The sequence below is a fragment of the Microplitis demolitor genome, chromosome 7 (assembly GCF_026212275.2).
Source record: "Microplitis demolitor isolate Queensland-Clemson2020A chromosome 7, iyMicDemo2.1a, whole genome shotgun sequence".
Lineage (NCBI taxonomy): Eukaryota > Metazoa > Arthropoda > Insecta > Hymenoptera > Braconidae > Microplitis > Microplitis demolitor.
The window spans coordinates 19,532,850-19,548,882 of record NC_068551.1 but is presented as its reverse complement, the minus strand read 5'-3'; the positions used below and the strand labels follow the sequence as shown (position 1 = coordinate 19,548,882).

General features: G+C 31.2%; 2 protein-coding genes across 3 annotated transcripts; one reads left to right on the top strand and one right to left on the bottom strand.

Moving 5' to 3' along the window:
• The first annotated feature begins 4,415 nt into the window (after positions 1-4,415).
• Positions 4,416-9,147, top strand: LOC103574721 (acyl-CoA synthetase short-chain family member 3, mitochondrial). Of its 2 annotated transcripts, none has more exons than XM_008554233.3 (13): positions 4,416-4,700; positions 4,993-5,178; positions 5,623-5,788; positions 6,344-6,633; positions 6,723-6,819; positions 6,892-7,100; positions 7,171-7,399; positions 7,471-7,581; positions 7,671-7,870; positions 8,120-8,265; positions 8,343-8,565; positions 8,696-8,871; positions 8,952-9,147. In XM_008554233.3, exons 2-13 carry the CDS (start codon positions 5,076-5,078, stop codon positions 9,045-9,047), a joined length of 2,046 nt encoding a protein of 681 aa, XP_008552455.1. In that variant the 5' UTR covers positions 4,416-4,700; positions 4,993-5,075; the 3' UTR covers positions 9,048-9,147. The 2 variants fall into 2 exon arrangements, with proteins under 2 accessions (XP_008552455.1, XP_008552449.1); XM_008554227.3 differs by having other exon boundaries at positions 4,417-4,700; positions 4,996-5,178.
• On the bottom strand, positions 9,135-16,007 carry LOC103574731 (exosome complex exonuclease RRP44). Its single transcript, XM_008554240.2, has 12 exons — positions 15,856-16,007; positions 15,339-15,512; positions 14,769-15,117; positions 14,480-14,709; positions 14,128-14,406; positions 13,707-13,991; positions 11,989-12,226; positions 11,274-11,532; positions 10,734-11,198; positions 10,484-10,652; positions 9,517-9,798; positions 9,135-9,436 (listed from the first exon to the last, which is right to left on the bottom strand). Exons 1-12 carry the CDS (start codon positions 15,907-15,909, stop codon positions 9,317-9,319), a joined length of 2,904 nt encoding a protein of 967 aa, XP_008552462.1. The 5' UTR covers positions 15,910-16,007; the 3' UTR covers positions 9,135-9,316.
• Between the last annotated feature and the right edge of the window lie 26 nt (positions 16,008-16,033).

Here is a 16,033-nt window from a genome sequence, read left to right as displayed (position 1 = left end):
TTTAAATTATACATCCTCAAAATAATTTATCGATTTTTTATAAAATTTTCAAATTTATTAAACCACAGTTCACCCCAAAATTGTCATCAATTCTCACACAATTTTTAGTCTACCAGATTTCGTTGCACAACTCTCGTTATATTGAAGTAGAACAATTAAATCATGTCCATTTAACCAATTAAATTTGTTTTATTCCTTTATATAGCCAGCCAAATTTAACCCTTGATTGATTTACAGAGCACGTGTATTAATTAACCCCGTCTTCATTATATTTATTTATTAAATATAACCAAGTCTGCTAATTTTAAACAATAAAGTTATTAAATAAATTTAATTACAGTGTTGAAAATAAAACTCAGCGTAAATTGACATCTGTTTCTTTGATGTAAAATATTGAATTGTGTAACATAATAATTAACGAGGTCCTTTGAATAATATTTTTACTCGAAAAAAAAAAAAAAAGTCACGTGTAGAGCTTGGAAAGAATAAAAATAAAACAGTCGTTTGAAAAGTGATGCCAATTGCGGGGGTGAATAAACACAATCTCGAATATTATTTCTGCGGCGTTCAATTATTTCGTGAAACTGGTAAATTTTTTTAGATGAAAAAAATCACGGACGTAAAATATATTTATGTAGTGACTATTAGTCATATATTTTTTATGTATGAAAAATAAATTTTCATACTATCTATCATAGACCCATACTTGAAGATAAATATATGTAATACCCTTAAATAAATATATACTTATATAAATTCATTTTTATGCCTTTTGAAATTCGATCCTGTCAACGCGTATCCTCTATAAAAATAAATAAAATAAATTATTCTTTTGCTGGCCACAAACATTCAATTGATGGATATTTTTTCATCCCAACTGTTTGTTTTTACTTTAAATATTATTTTTAAAAATATTTTTAGTGCTGTCTGCATTCATTTCGATCTCAATTTTCCATTGCGCCCTTAATGAAACTTTCAAATTAATATATTTAAATATTTATTATTAGAGTTGCGTAATAGATTTTAGAGTAATGTAACAAGATCTTGTGTAGTGCATAGATGGAGCCGTTAATTTGAGACAAAGCATGATTGACAATTAATTAATAGTCTGCAGGTAAATTTTACTTGAGTGCGACAATGTCATCGCAACCACAAAATTAAGCACTAATTAGCTTATTCAGAGCTCGCAATACTCCATCTTATCTTCATATCGTCTCCTTGATAACAAATTGTGTCTTCTAGCAATTTAGGTCATCGCCCTTGAAATTATTTAATATGAATAATTATCTGTTGATCTGTAACAAAAAAAAAAAATTACAAAATTTAAAATAGGCCGAGGAGCTTAAAATTTTTTTTTTTTTTACTCAATATTTCTTTAAGTCCAGTTACTATTTTTACAATTTTTTTTATTTTTTTGAAGTCACTCCATTTTATCCGAAACTGAAATTTTGTTTTCAATGGACATTAAAATTTCATTGAATACAAATGAGAAGTAAAAAATTCAACTCATTTCCATTTAAATTTGTGTTTTACCCTCTCCTATAATTTTGAAGAAAAAAATGAATTTTTAATATTAACCAATTATGCGTCAGTGAAAAGTAAAAAGTACTAAAATTAACTGAAAATTAAAGAGTAATTAAAGTTTTAATAAATAAACTTATTGAAATTTTTTTAACTCACCTAAAATTAAAAATTTTTCTAGTGACTCAACCTCTAATCCCAGCAGTTATCAGTCAGTGGTAATAATCGAGGTACCGGTAGCCAAAACTGATTATTTGTTTCTTCGAATAATTAAAAGCCACCCAAATAAATATATTATGATTCACCAAGCTCAGTAACGAACTTGCGTCATATGAATTATATCACGACAAAATATACAAAAAAACACATCACCTGATTCACCTTAAAATTTTCAATGCGACCTAAGACCTTTTATATTTTAATAAATTTATTTTTTGGCTCAACTTAACTAAACTTTATTCTTCGCTTTATTTACTGGCATAAAAAAAAATTTAGTTAATATTCAAAATTAAAATTCAAGTGCGAGGACACATCTATGAGCAACAAATAGAAATCTCCATAGAGGTAAAAAAATAACGCATCCATACAAAACATTTTATTCCCATGGGTTCGATTTAATGTGCGGTATTTACATAAATAACAAAAAATAAATAAATAGATGAATAAAAATTCCTCAGACCATTTTTACAGTTCCAGTGCATTTATATCCCAACTGCGTAAGCTCGAGAGAAAGAGAAAAAGAGATAGTTGATACTGGAGAGCTTTGCCACCAGTTTATTTTGAATGCGAAACACGTGAATTACTTGTTCTCCATGATACTATTAGATCGATTCTCGTTCAACTTGTATCCCTTACTTATAAATATACTTACACTTTTTATTTCATTTAACTTTAAGTTTATTTATTTTACTCTTACTTGAGTTTAGTTTTTTTACTCGGCCGTACTTTTCGCAAACGCATAAATGGAAATAAAAATAAAAATTAAATAAATTTTCAGGTCGATTTCTTTAAACGCGAGCTTGACGTAACTATGCTTTTTAAATTTATTCAAAAATGCCAGTAGTATATAATAGTATTTATTTAATATCATTTTAATAAAATTATATATCACTCCCAGCTTCTGCCTTCCATGAAATCTATCTGTCACTCCTACGACCTACTACGGGGCTCTGTCGAGTACCGAGGCATCAGCTGGTCATAATAAACTCATTTGATACTCAATTATTTATTTTATTCAATTTTATCATAATTATACATTGCGTTTACATACTGAAACTTTTATTAACTTATAGTGGTTTAATTAAATCGAAAATATAATTTTATATTATGCACTGACGTAATTATATTTATTTTTTTACACTGAAAAATTTAAAATACTGCTAATTTTTTTACAAGCTGCTGGAATCTCATTGAAAATCGAAATTTTTCAAAAGCTCTTTTCTTGTAGCTGTGAACTACGCAGACCACAGATCTATATAGATTTAAATAATGAAAAAAAAAAAAAAATGATGTCCAAGTAGATTCAAGTAGAATGCAGGACAAAGTACACGGAAAAAAATAACTGCTGCTGCAACAGGAGTAGATCCTGTAGCATGAGTTTGCTGCCATAGGAAAATTCTCTAGCAGCTACAGGACCTTCCTTTTTACATTCTACAAGATCAATCCTATTGCAGCCACTGGTCTATTCCTGTTGCAGCTACAGGACTAATCTTGAGAATACTGAAGAGCCATGTCCTGTTGCAGCGGCAGTTTTTTCCCGTGTAAAAGTCATAAAATCTATCATAAATTAATTATAAATTAATTTATCATTAAACTCATCATGAAGTATTGACTTAAATCAAATTTTTATTTATTGAAAATGAAATCGATTGAATTGACATTTTTATCAATATATAATAGAGCATTGATTTACGGAAATAAAAATAAAAAATGTATAAATTCAATAATAATTTGAAAACTCTTGAAATTGAGTTTAGCTGTCGTGAATTACAAATAGAAGATCCCCATATCATGAAGAAGAGCCTTCTTACCCAGAGTTTGCATTTGATTGAACTTTATTCTTGCTCTTGGATGTAAAAAAGAAATGTCATAAATTTGAACGCGTATCATATGAGCTATACTTTTTTAATCAAGACTTTAAAAACTTTTTTTCCAACAACAAACAACTAAAAAATTTATTCTCTAATTTTACATCCGACCCTTTGTCATTTACTTTTCTTCCCAATTATTTTTCCTGCTTCATATTTTTTTTTTCAAGCAATTAATTTAAGCTCCAAAAAAAGTTTATCAACAAAACAAGAAATTCTTCAGTCTTAAAAAAGCAAAGGATCTAGAGACAGCCGATTGTTTCATTTTTTATTTAACATCTTTCATTTCTGTTACCCTTTTTTCTAGTATTTTTTTTCTTTCATTACCGTTTATCTCATTTCCGTGTCACCATCCGACGTCGAAAAACGTGACCGACTTGATGACACACTCGGTTTATTATCAGAATTACTTAAATACAATACCACAAATTTAGTTCAACAAATAAATTTTTTTTTAATTTTAAAATTAAAGAAAAAAAAATTTATTTCGAAGAAAAATCTTCAACGTAAAATAAAGTAAATTAAATTCAATATCCGTCTGCTGACGTTGATTTAACATTACAGCGTTAAAATCCTAGATTAATTCAGCACCTACTCAATCCAATTTCACAATCTTTTCATAACTTACTTCCGTAAATTCAAAGAAGAAAAGAAAATCTCCAATTTAATTTTCCTTACGGTCAGTTATAAATTTAAATCAATGTCTCAAAAAAAAAAAGCATATTTACGAAAATAAAATAAAATAAACTAGACTTTATTTATTTATTTAAGTAAAAAGTTAATGAATACAGTGAACATTGTAATTGATGGGATCTAAGGTCGCCAGGAAATACATCACGTGATACTCTCTCTTTAAAACAGTATCAATAAAAATGTTAAAAATTAATTAGCATACTTTAACAAAGCCGTAGGCTCTCGTTTGTAACTTTCATCAATGGTTGAGTCAGCTAGCCGTTCAGTCACTGGCAGTTGATATCTGTGTCTATTATTTCCGACTCTTTCCAAAAATCTGAAAACCTTTTTTTTATGTAAAAAATAAGTTTTTGCTCTTGCAGATCCTTTAGCAACTTTTAACTCACTTGTGACTACAAGGTAACCAATATAGTTTTATTCCTTGCTCGTACGGGGTTCGTTGAACCACCCACGCAAAGGAACATGAGTGTACTTGCTCAGATTAAATTGAGTTTAAATGTGTGAATAGAGCGCTAAAGTTTAAAACTCAATCGTCCTTTTCATATTTTTTTTTTTTTTTTTTTCATAAATAAAATATATCATTTTTAAGAAAGTGAATTTAGTGATCAGTGTCGTGAAATGTGCTTTATATATTTATATATTTATTAACAATATAAATTTCTTTTTTTTTTCTTAATATTTTGTCTTTCAGCAGAAAATCCACTGAATGGGCTGGTTAATTAAATACAGAGGCGTTATTTGAAAGAAAAAAATATATATATATATATATCAAAGATGCCGGACACTGAATTTTTGGATTCAAAAGATCCTGATTTCGACAAAAGCTTTGATTCTCGAATTGTACGGTCAAAAATTGCGAAGAGAGATACTGATAGTGGTAAGTTTTGTTTATTGAGCTTTTGTAGAAAAAAAAAAATCAATGAATTAACAAATGGAAGAGAGAAAAGCTTTTGAGTGTAAATTTAGTCACGAATGTAAAGAGGAAGTTTAGCTAAGCGTGTTATAAAAGTGAGGAGAGCATTAAGTAGACGGCAATTCTAACTCTACGCTCATTACTCTAGACTTATAGTCGGTTGAAAGTAAATGTATACGCGTAACAAGACAAATAGTAAATGGAAGAGGCGTTAAAAGGCTAGAGAAATAATATTATTATTGTACTGAAGTTTGTAATGCATTAAAAATTATTAAGAACAAAGTGAGACTCGAGGGTGCGGAAATAGAAGAGAAAGCTGCTGGGATAATTACTGCGCTATTAATTATTAATTTATTCAATTTTTGTTGTTAATTATTTATAATTAATAGAGAATCATTTTTTTTTCAGATTACATATTAAATAAAAATCCATATTACAGTAAAGTATACGATAAAGTATTCCGAAAGTCAATAGATAATCCAGAAGAATTTTGGGCCGAAGTTGCCGAAGGAGTTGAATGGAGCAAATATTGGGATAAAGTTCTAGATAATTCTAATGAACCCTTCACTAAATGGTAACTGTTATTAATTATTCAAACAGCCGTAATTTCATTTACAATAATCATGTAAAACTTTTTTTCATAAACGCTGAAAAAAATTTGATTTTTTCGAATTTTATTTAGATGGAAAAAATGAAATTTTTAGTCCTGATTTTCTATAGACTTTTTATAGATTTTCTCGTAGGGTAACGCGTCCTGGTTTTCAATAGATTTCTTATAGATTTTTGTGAACTGAAAAATTTTAAAAATCGTTGTTTTAAATTTAAACCCTCTGGGCACTTTATTACTGTTTCTAACTGTAATTAGTTTAAATTTTTTCCGTCCATGTTTTAATGACAGGTTACTGTTTCTCATTAGCTGGATTTTTTATAATTTTACTTAATTATCGGCACTTTTTGTATAGAGTAGAATCTCTAACTTTCAAACTCTCTAATTTTGAATCGCTCCTTCTTTAAAAACAGTACAAAAGAGACGTCAGTTTACTGGCATTTATTTTATTATTTTTATTGCAGGATTAAGCTCCCGTCGTTAAAGTCAAAGATCTTTAACTGTAATATATTTTGATTACAGGTACGTCGGTGGTGAAATAAACGCATGTCACAATGCAGTAGATCGTCATGTAAAAGCTGGTTATGGTAAAAAAGTTGCTCTTATTCACGACAGCCCATTGACATCGACGATACGGAAAGTAACGTATGATGAACTCTTGGAAAAGACATCGCGGCTTGCCGGTGCATTAGCTAACATGGGTGTGCAAAAAGGCGACCGTGTGTTAATTTACATGCCCCTTATTCCAGAAACAATTATCGCTATTCTTGCCAGTGCTCGTCTCGGCGCAGTCCACTCTGTTGTTTTTGGCGGTAATTAATATATAATTATTTATTTAACCCAATAATAATAATAATGATAATGATAATTTATCAGACCAAATTATTTATTTATTTAAAAGGTTTTGCCCCAAATGAATTGGCAACGCGGATTGATCACGCGGAGCCAAAAGTTATTATCGCCGCTAGCTGCGGGCTTGAGCCTACTCGGATTATCAAGTATTTAATTAAAAAAAAAACTAAGTAGCAATAAGAGTTAGCAGTAAAAATAAAATGAAATTTTTTTTAAAGATACACAACAATGGTCGAAGAAGCGATGGAGTTAATCTCAGTACGCAGACCAAAGTGTATTATATTCCAGCGTCGGAATGTGTGGGAAGCTCCATTACAAAGTTATCAAGAAGACTTTGATGAGTTGATTGAACAATCTTTACCTCATCCCTGTGTACCAGTTGAAGCTAATGATCCCCTTTATATTTTGTATACATCAGGAACTACCGGTAATACTTTATTATTAATTTATTAATTTGTTAAATTTAATAACTTGTTAATTAAGATAATTTTTATCAGATAAACCAAAAGGTATACAGAGACCAGTAGGTGGACATATAGCGACTCTCTGCTGGACAATGAAGACTATTTATGGGATGGATAAAAACTCGGTGTGGTGGGTGGCCTCGGACCTTGGGTGGGTAGTAGGACTCTCTTACATTTGTTACGCGCCCCTTCTTTACGGTATAACCAGCGTTATGTACGAGGGTAAACCCGACCGCACTCCTAATGCGAGCCAGTACTTTAGGTATGCTATTATTATTATTTTTATTATTTCTTGCGTCAGATACCTCATATTTATTTTACTGATTTTTTAAGAATCATTGAACAACATGGAGTCAATGCTCTCTTCACGGTTCCAACAGCCTTCAGAGTCCTACGTCGCGCTGATCCAGAAACTATTTTAGGCAGAAATTATTCTCTGAAATCGTAATTTTATTATTTATTTTTTATATTTCGACTAACACTTTTTACTAAAATAGTATAGATTTATCAATTTATTACATATTTATTTATAGATTAAGAACAATATTTGTCGCTGGTGAACACTGCGATTACGAAGCTAAATCTTGGGCAGAAAGTGTGTTCAAAGTACCGATTCTCAACCACTGGTGGCAAACGGAAACAGGTCACGCGATCACGGCGACTTGTCTCGGTCTTGGTCACAGCTTAAATCCCCCAAAACACTGTACAGGAATGCCGTTCCCTGGGTATAATGGTAACCAAGAACTCTTGTCCTATATAATAAATAAAAATCAATTTTGGACTCAATAATTTATTAAATTTATGAACAATTACTAAATTAAATTACAATTAAAGTCTCTATGCTACTTGGGTCGTTGCGTTTCTTTGCAAATTATTATATTTAAAATTTTCAAGTCAAAAACTGGTGCCAAAGTCCCCAAAAACGATACCTCTGCTCCACAAATTTGTTAATTAATTAAACAAACCTAAAAATATATTTCAGTTGAAATTTTACGCGAAGACGGGAGTAAAGCTTCGACTCACGAACTAGGAAGAATTGCAATAAAATTACCTCTACCGCCAGGAACCATGTCCACGCTGTACAAAGCGCCAGAGCGTTTTAAAGATATTTATTTTTCAAAATATCCCGTACGTGTGACTGTGATTTACTCGCTGGTTGCTGATCTAATTGCTTAATTATATTTTGTAATTATTATTATTATTAGGGATACTATGACACTATGGACGCGGGAAATATCGACGAATATGGATACGTTTACGTTACTGCGAGAGATGATGACATTATAAATGTGGCTGGACACAGACTATCAACATCAGCGCTGGAAGATGTTGTAATGAGTCACCCGGATATTGTTGACACTGCTGTTGTTGGTGTACCTGAACCGACTAAAGGAGAAATTCCACTGTGTCTTTATGTTATGAGAGACGGTAACAATTAAACAATAAATAGTTTAATTAAATGACTCAGAACTCATATAAATCCGTACAACTTTACGAGGGTCCTGTTACACTAATTTGTCATATATATAACATGATTTCAAAAATTTATTACTTTTAGATGCGACTAGCAATGAAGAGCAAATAAATCAGGAATTGATAACTAAAATGAGGCAGCTCATTGGGCCGATAGCTTCATTCAAAGTCGCTGCTGCAGTCCGAGCATTGCCGCGAACACGTTCAGGAAAAACGATTCGTAAATCAATCGCCGACATTGCGCGATCAAGAGCTATCAAAGTAAATCTATTATCTTGAAATTCAAATCCGTTAGATAATAAATTACTTACTTACATTATTGTAATAAATGTTTATTACAGATACCGAGCACCATTGAAGATGCCAACGTCTTCGTTGATATCAAGCGAGCTCTGAAGAAGCTGGGCTACGCTAAAACCGCACCAGACCCTCAGTAACTTGATACACTTGAATATATATATATACATACATATAATAAATATTTATAGTAGTAACATGTAATTATTATTTATAAAAATGTGTAATGAAGTATAAAACAATTTTTATTGGAAAATGTTTTTTTATACATAAATTTTTAACACAAAATGACAATTTACCACTCGTTCATCGCGTATCAATGATTCACACTGTAAAAATAATTATTTATTTTTAATTACAACAAAATATTATGCAGTAAATTATGCGGGTAATTAACAATAAAATAAAATCAGTTCTTGTTTTTCTTCTTCTTCTGTTTTTTATTTTTTTTGGCCGGAACTTCGACAGGCGTTGGCTCAGGATCTGACACTTTACGTTTTTTGACATCGGGAACACTAAATCCAGGAATCTGGTAAATAATTTAAATAAGTAGTTATAAAACTCAAATGAACGTCTATCAAATTTATTTTTCCGAAATTAATAATTTACCTCTGGCTTAACGAGCTTGAAAACCAATTTTTCGTGTTGAACATTCGATCTGTCTAAACTTAATTGTACAACAACGGGATCGAAAGATCTAAACACAACGTCACCACAAGTCTGCGTGTGTTCTTCTTCATTGTAAGTAAATTTAACACCTGACGTATCACCTTTTTTATTCAAATACAACGTCCCTTCTAATCCGTACTTAGGAATTAGTACTTGCAGAGCGTTCTTACGGACAAACAATATGTAGCCGTCTTCATCTTCAATTTTTTCACGGAAGAACAACTAAAAGAAAAATATCCAAAATTTAAAATTAATAGTATATTATACATGGTTCGGAATGTACTACTCTCTCTAATTGTGTAATATACTAATTACCAAATTACACTTTCACAATACCGACATCGAAACTTTAAATTTTAGTGTCTCTACAGCCAGTCGAAAGAAGCGAATTTCAGTTCCATGCCGTAAATAAATTTTAGCAACCACGTAAATGGTGATGCCTTCAGTCATTGGGCAGAAACAAACTCGTTGTCCCTTGGAAATAATCTTACTGCCCACTGACTGAAGGCTTTCACAGTTTAAACTTTAATTCTTGTCATTTATTTAGTAGTAATTTTAAACCATTAATTTTATTTACCTAACTGACAGTTCTAACTGTGATTAAGTTTTATAAAAATTAGTGTGAATAATGAATAGTATTTATAGTTTCTGCTTAATTTTAATTGCAAATGACAATTTACCGATGCTAATAGTTGGTCTTAAATTAACTTGTTTCTAACTGTCTGCTGACACTGCAACTTTTCCTCAACGCAGGTAATCATGAAAAATGTGTGTAACTCAGGATAAAACACGATTTCAGACTGTGGATGTCAGCCAACTTCACCTTGGTCTAAAATCGTTTCCCGTTATCCCCAGTCACACAATTTACTACTTTCTAGTCAACTAAAAATAAACAATAAAAAATTACATGAGTATTCAGAGCAACAGAAGCACGTCCAGCATATTGAGCCATACGATTACGATAATTCAAATTATGACATAACGCATGATTTTTCTTCTTATCCAGCAGATCTGGATAAGTTGCGTCAGCTCCGATACAGACAGCAAGAAGTCGGTGGACAACTATATCAGCATATCTATGAAAATATATTTTTTGTCAATTTTTTTACACTAAAAATAAAAAAAAATGTATTAATTAATGAATAAATGAAAATTACCTTCTAATTGGTGATGTAAAGTGAGTGTAGATGGGACAAGCTAGACCATAGTGAAAAAATTCCGACTGCTGAACCATCCCGCTTATAAAATAAACAGCCTGCATCATACAACGAGTCGCTAAAATTTTCAACATCGTGTTAAAGTACGGGTTGTCTTCTTTGTGAGCAGCCTCCAGCGATTGGGCCAACTCCTTTCCGCTCGTCGTGTTTATTTCGAAGCCTTGATGTCTGCCGGCTTTTATGAGCGGCTCGAAATTTGATTGCGGTGGCTCCGGATGCCTTCTCAGCATCGCGCAGTCTGGAAATTCCTCGAGAATTTTTCCCGCAACTGATATATTTGCTAATAACATAAACTCCTCTACCATCGAATTTGTTTCGCGTAATTTCTTAGCTTCTACTTCAATCGGATCGTGAGTTTCACTGTCGACTTGAAATCTTATTTCTGGAGATGCCAATACGAGCGCTCTGTAAATTTATTTTATAATTAATATTGAAAACTATACAAATAGTAAATAAATATATAAATATATAGATAAATACCCATTTTCCAGGCGACGTTTTTTTAATTTTTTTGCTAAATTATTTAATCCTCTCAATGATACCGCCAATGCATCATTTTGTGATTTATCATCAATTAATAATTGAGCTTCTTCGTAAGTCATCGCTCGTCTTGATTTAATAACTGATTTACAATATCTGGTATTAATGATATTTGCATCGTGATCTATTTCCCAAATACATGAGAAAGCAAAACGTTCTTCATTACCACGAAGTGAACAAAGATTTGAACTCAGCAAACCTTTAAATATTTATTTAAGTCAAAATAAATTTCAGTAAAATCTTCATTTCAATATTAAAATTCAAAATGTCAAATTCCTCGGCTAAAATTTATTTACCAAATTACATTCAACTAAGGTAAAAGACCTAGTACCCAATCACTCCATGTATTTGTATATCTATATCTAGTAAAATTTAGTAATCATAGATATACAAATACATGAGTGACGAGTACTAATTCTCTGATCTGGTACTGGGTCTCTTACCTTACTAATTGGTAAAAACTGTACGTAATTTGTCAAAATCAGTGTCTAGGTTATCCTTTTTTCAATTAAAACTTTAACTATTTTTTAATTAATTAAATTAAAAAAAAAACTTGTCTTATTCTTTTGAAAGACATCTTGAAGTTGTCCCTGTGCTACTTGGGTAAGCTGGTAATTTTGAATATTCAAATAAAATACATAAACAATTTACAAACCTGGTACCATGTCAATTCTTTTATCAACAAGATAAACAGTAGTAGCTCTCAAAGCAGCTTCTTTGTCTAAAGCAGTTCCAGGTCGTATAAAATGAGTAACATCCGCAATATGAACGCCCACTTCCAAGTTTCCATTGTCCAGATCTCTGCAGTGAAGTGCATCGTCAATGTCCGTGCATCCTGGAGGGTCGACAGAGCAGATATCAAGATGACGCAGATCTTCTCTCGATGCAATGTCCTGTTGACAATTAAAATAAAATAAAATCGCTGTCTAAATTCTTTTGTTTGAAAAATTTATGTTATTTTTAATTATCAAAATCAATATGGGTTATTTTAGAGATTTTTAAATTATTTTTCATTTAGTTTATAAATTTAAATAATGAAAAAAAATTTTAATTCAATATTGAAACGGTCGTCTGACAAAGCGATTGATCAAATAATGGCGAAGTTAAAAATTCTTAAACAAAATATCGTAATTATTTTTTTATTTTATTTATTTGTTGAAAATTATAGTAATTATAATTATTTAAATAGAACGGGTCAATAAATACTGAAGGCAATTCAAGTAAAGAGCCAGAGCAGGACACTAAATTAAAAATATCTTCAAAAAATATTTCTGTAATCAGTCAACAGTTGGAAGAGTTCATAAATTACCTTTTAAAAAATACAAATTATCTTGATTATATAAATTATTATCCTGCGTAAGTATTAGATTGTACGTAAATAAATAAGTTAATAAATTTAATGACACTAATTCTCAAATAGATCATTGGAAAGTAAATTTGTAAATAGTGTCCAAGAACTTGAATGCATGTTAAAAGAATTACAAAGTGTGAGAATAAATATAAAGAAGCAAAAGATGCAGCAGAAGTTAATTGATAAAGAAAAAAAATCCACGGAAATTATTTTAGAAAAATTAAAAGACACAGGTGAATTATGTTTTAAATTTATTTTAATTAGAATGCAGATAAAATAATTAATTTTTTTAGAAATTCGTGAAATGGAGACAATTGTTTCTATTTTTGATCCTGTCATGTTCACACGATGGGAGTCGATCAAGTCGACGCGTAAATTAGAAACTTTGGAGGGATTTTTATCAGACATTAAGGTTTGGTAAAATATTTTTTCGCCATGTCTGAACTGAATGTTTAAATTTTTGTCCTGCATGCGCGATTTTACCCGCAAACAGCCAGAAATTTAAACTTTTAAATACAGATCTGGTGAAGAATCATATACACACCATGGAGGAATGTAGGACGTTCCAATCCACGTGTTTGCCACCCTCGCGGGTTAGAAAGTCCTACTTTTCTCCCTAGGTGTATAATATACTATTTATTTTTAGAGTAAACAATTGGCACTAGAAAAATTGAATACTTTGGTGACGAGAAAGTTAACGAATCTAAAGAACGTTTCAAACAAAAATAAAAATTCACCGATAGCGTTACAGTTCCCTGTTTTAAAGCTGCAGGAAAACACAATACCGCCCCCGCCTCCGCTTCCGCTCCCACTCCCACCTGCATTGCAACTGGTGCCTTATTCTGCACCTTCTCAGATACCCACCCGCCAACGTCAACGTATAGAAGATTTACGCAGGTAATTTTTCAAGTAAACAAATTGATCAATACTATTTTTAAAATAGATACCAACTCTTTCGCGTGTAGAGATTAGTCAAGCAAGTAAAGTTCAAACGAATCATGAATTGTAAAAAAAATACCTACTTCATCGGTAATAATCCAGGGTAACTTTGGAAGAAAACTAAGAACGGCGTCGGAAAATCTGCTATGTGGCACATCATGCTCTAATAAAAGTACTTCGTTTTCAGTTTCCTTGTCACCGACGACACCCAGGGCACGCACGAAATGTCCCAATGGATAACGTGAATTTCTCGGCCAAGAGTCAATGGCAACAATTATTCTCTGGCTGCACAAAGTCTCGGATTGACGAGTCTCGATCCTCACTTTTGGAATCTTCCTCTCAGCTGGCACGAAAAGATGCTTCACATTCTGAATTAAATAAAATTTAAGTTTGTTAAAATAATCCATACCCAATATACTAAAATTAAATTGATAATATCAGTGTTTGTTTCAGTCGCGAAATCAACATCAATACTGATATTATTATTAATTATTATTATCTTACCCCTTTGACAGCACTTGGCTGTAATATCCCACAATATTGTCGCCATTTTCGTCTGATGATGCCAACTATTTTACCTGTTGGCGTGCGCTCAACTTTTTTCGTCGTCTCAACAATTAATTCTTTTTCTTCTTCTAAAGTATCACCTGGATCTTCTTCATCGACTTCGTCTTGTAAAATTAATTCACTTGGCATCGACCATTCTTCTTCTGGTAATAATTCAATAGCTACAATGTCGCCATCGATTGCTCGATTTAAACCAACTCTCCCTTGTACGAATATCTACAAAAATAATTTATAAACTACTAAATAATAATAAAATTACTTAATAAATAAATTCAGAAATAAAACGTACAAATTTTTCCATTCCTTCAACATTGACACTTCCTTCTAGAAAATTTTCACGTGAAGCTAAAAATGTTCCCTGAAGTAATTTGCCATTTTTAATTCCATCATGCAACTGGCCGGGGGTCAAATGAGAAGGAAACAAGGGTTCACCTCTACCACCATCGACAACATAATTTTTTTTGCATAGCTTATCTGCCAGGAACCCACAATTTTCCACTGAACAAATATACTCTTCCACTGAAAATAAATTTTAAAAATTATATTACGAACAACAGCAATTTTTAAAAAATAATTACTTGTAAAAGCGAGGATCCCGTCATCCTGGGCCTTGGTCCGGTTGTCATTGTCGTCAGTGAGCAGAACAATATTTATATTTGTATTTTTCGAAGCCACCAGGTGACTTTTGTACCATTGACAGGCCACCCTGATGGCCCTGTCATTGCGGTCGTTTATTTTTTCCCCAGGTACTCGCTCTACGAAGGTGTCTTTATGGTGCTCGTTGACAAAAACGTAGAATTTGCGCTTAGGGTCTGCGATAATATCTTTAAGTTTTTTGTAGACATTAGAACTACGGTGTTTTACTTCTTCTAGTACTGTTTGGAGGATTATTACATTGCAAAGAATGTCTTCTTCTAAAATATTTATCTACAACAGAGTAAATATAATTTATTTTTCATAATACCAGCATCGAAACTTGAAGTTTCTAACACAAACTTTAAGTTCCTATGTTAGTAATAATGAAAAACTAGTGTGTAACTCAGGAAGAAACAGGATTTCAGACTGCGGGTGGTCAGCCGACTTCACCCTGGTCTAAAATCGTTTTATTTCATCCCTTGTCACACAATCTACTATTTTTTTTTTTTTACTTGGTCAAGAACTATGTTGGTGTCAAGTAATAAATAATACGGCTCGGAAATTAGTGAGCTCTGGATACCAGGGGTTTCTTCTTCTAGAATTAAGTCCTTTTTACGAGGCCTACATAATTTACATGCTTCGGATCCACACCAAATGTCATCTCGTAGGTAATGATCTCTTACAATCTAAAGAAAAAAAAAATTATTATTATTATCATTATTATTATTATTATTGATATTAAAAGTAAAAGTTTGACAAGTCGTTAATTCTTGTAAACTAATTGAAGATTTTTGAAAATAATTATGAATAAACATTTCTTTGTTTTGTTTTACTCCTGGCCCTTGTGTGAGTACTCGCAAATAATTGCGGTAAAATTTTAAATAAATATATCTCATACAATCAATATGTAATTTATTTATTGAAAAATAAAAAGTTGTCAAACATATTTTAATTTACCGAAAATTATCAATTATAAATTGTAGAGTTCATGAAATAAACTTAAAATTTAAAAAATATTTAAGTACTTACTTTAAAAATATTACCACTTTTAGTTTTACGAAAAAATGTTTTCGTAGCCAACATTTTTAAATAACAATTTTAAAAAATAATATTTATAAATATAACTATTGACCATGTGCACTTTTATTTTTATGTTCAAAGAAATAACTCAGGTTATGATCCGCGTAAAATTAATTTCCCATAGCTA

What these genes read in the sequence shown, in the direction of transcription:
- LOC103574731 (XM_008554240.2), bottom strand. Translation starts at nt 15,909, where the DNA reads ATGTTGGCTACGAAAACATTTTTTCGTAAAACTAAAAGTGGTAATATT. An exon ending in CGGGATCCTCGCTTTTACAA is followed by an intron (nt 14,710 to 14,768) that starts GTAATTATTTTT and finishes ATTTATTTTCAG; the next exon opens with TGGAAGAGTATATTTGTTCA. An exon ending in TTGAAGGAATGGAAAAATTT is followed by an intron (nt 14,407 to 14,479) that starts GTACGTTTTATT and finishes TTATTTTTGTAG; the next exon opens with ATATTCGTACAAGGGAGAGT.
- LOC103574721 (XM_008554233.3), top strand. Translation starts at nt 5,076, where the DNA reads ATGCCGGACACTGAATTTTTGGATTCAAAAGATCCTGATTTCGACAAA. An exon ending in GTATACATCAGGAACTACCG is followed by an intron (nt 7,101 to 7,170) that starts GTAATACTTTAT and finishes AATTTTTATCAG; the next exon opens with ATAAACCAAAAGGTATACAG. An exon ending in GCCGTTCCCTGGGTATAATG is followed by an intron (nt 7,871 to 8,119) that starts GTAACCAAGAAC and finishes AATATATTTCAG; the next exon opens with TTGAAATTTTACGCGAAGAC.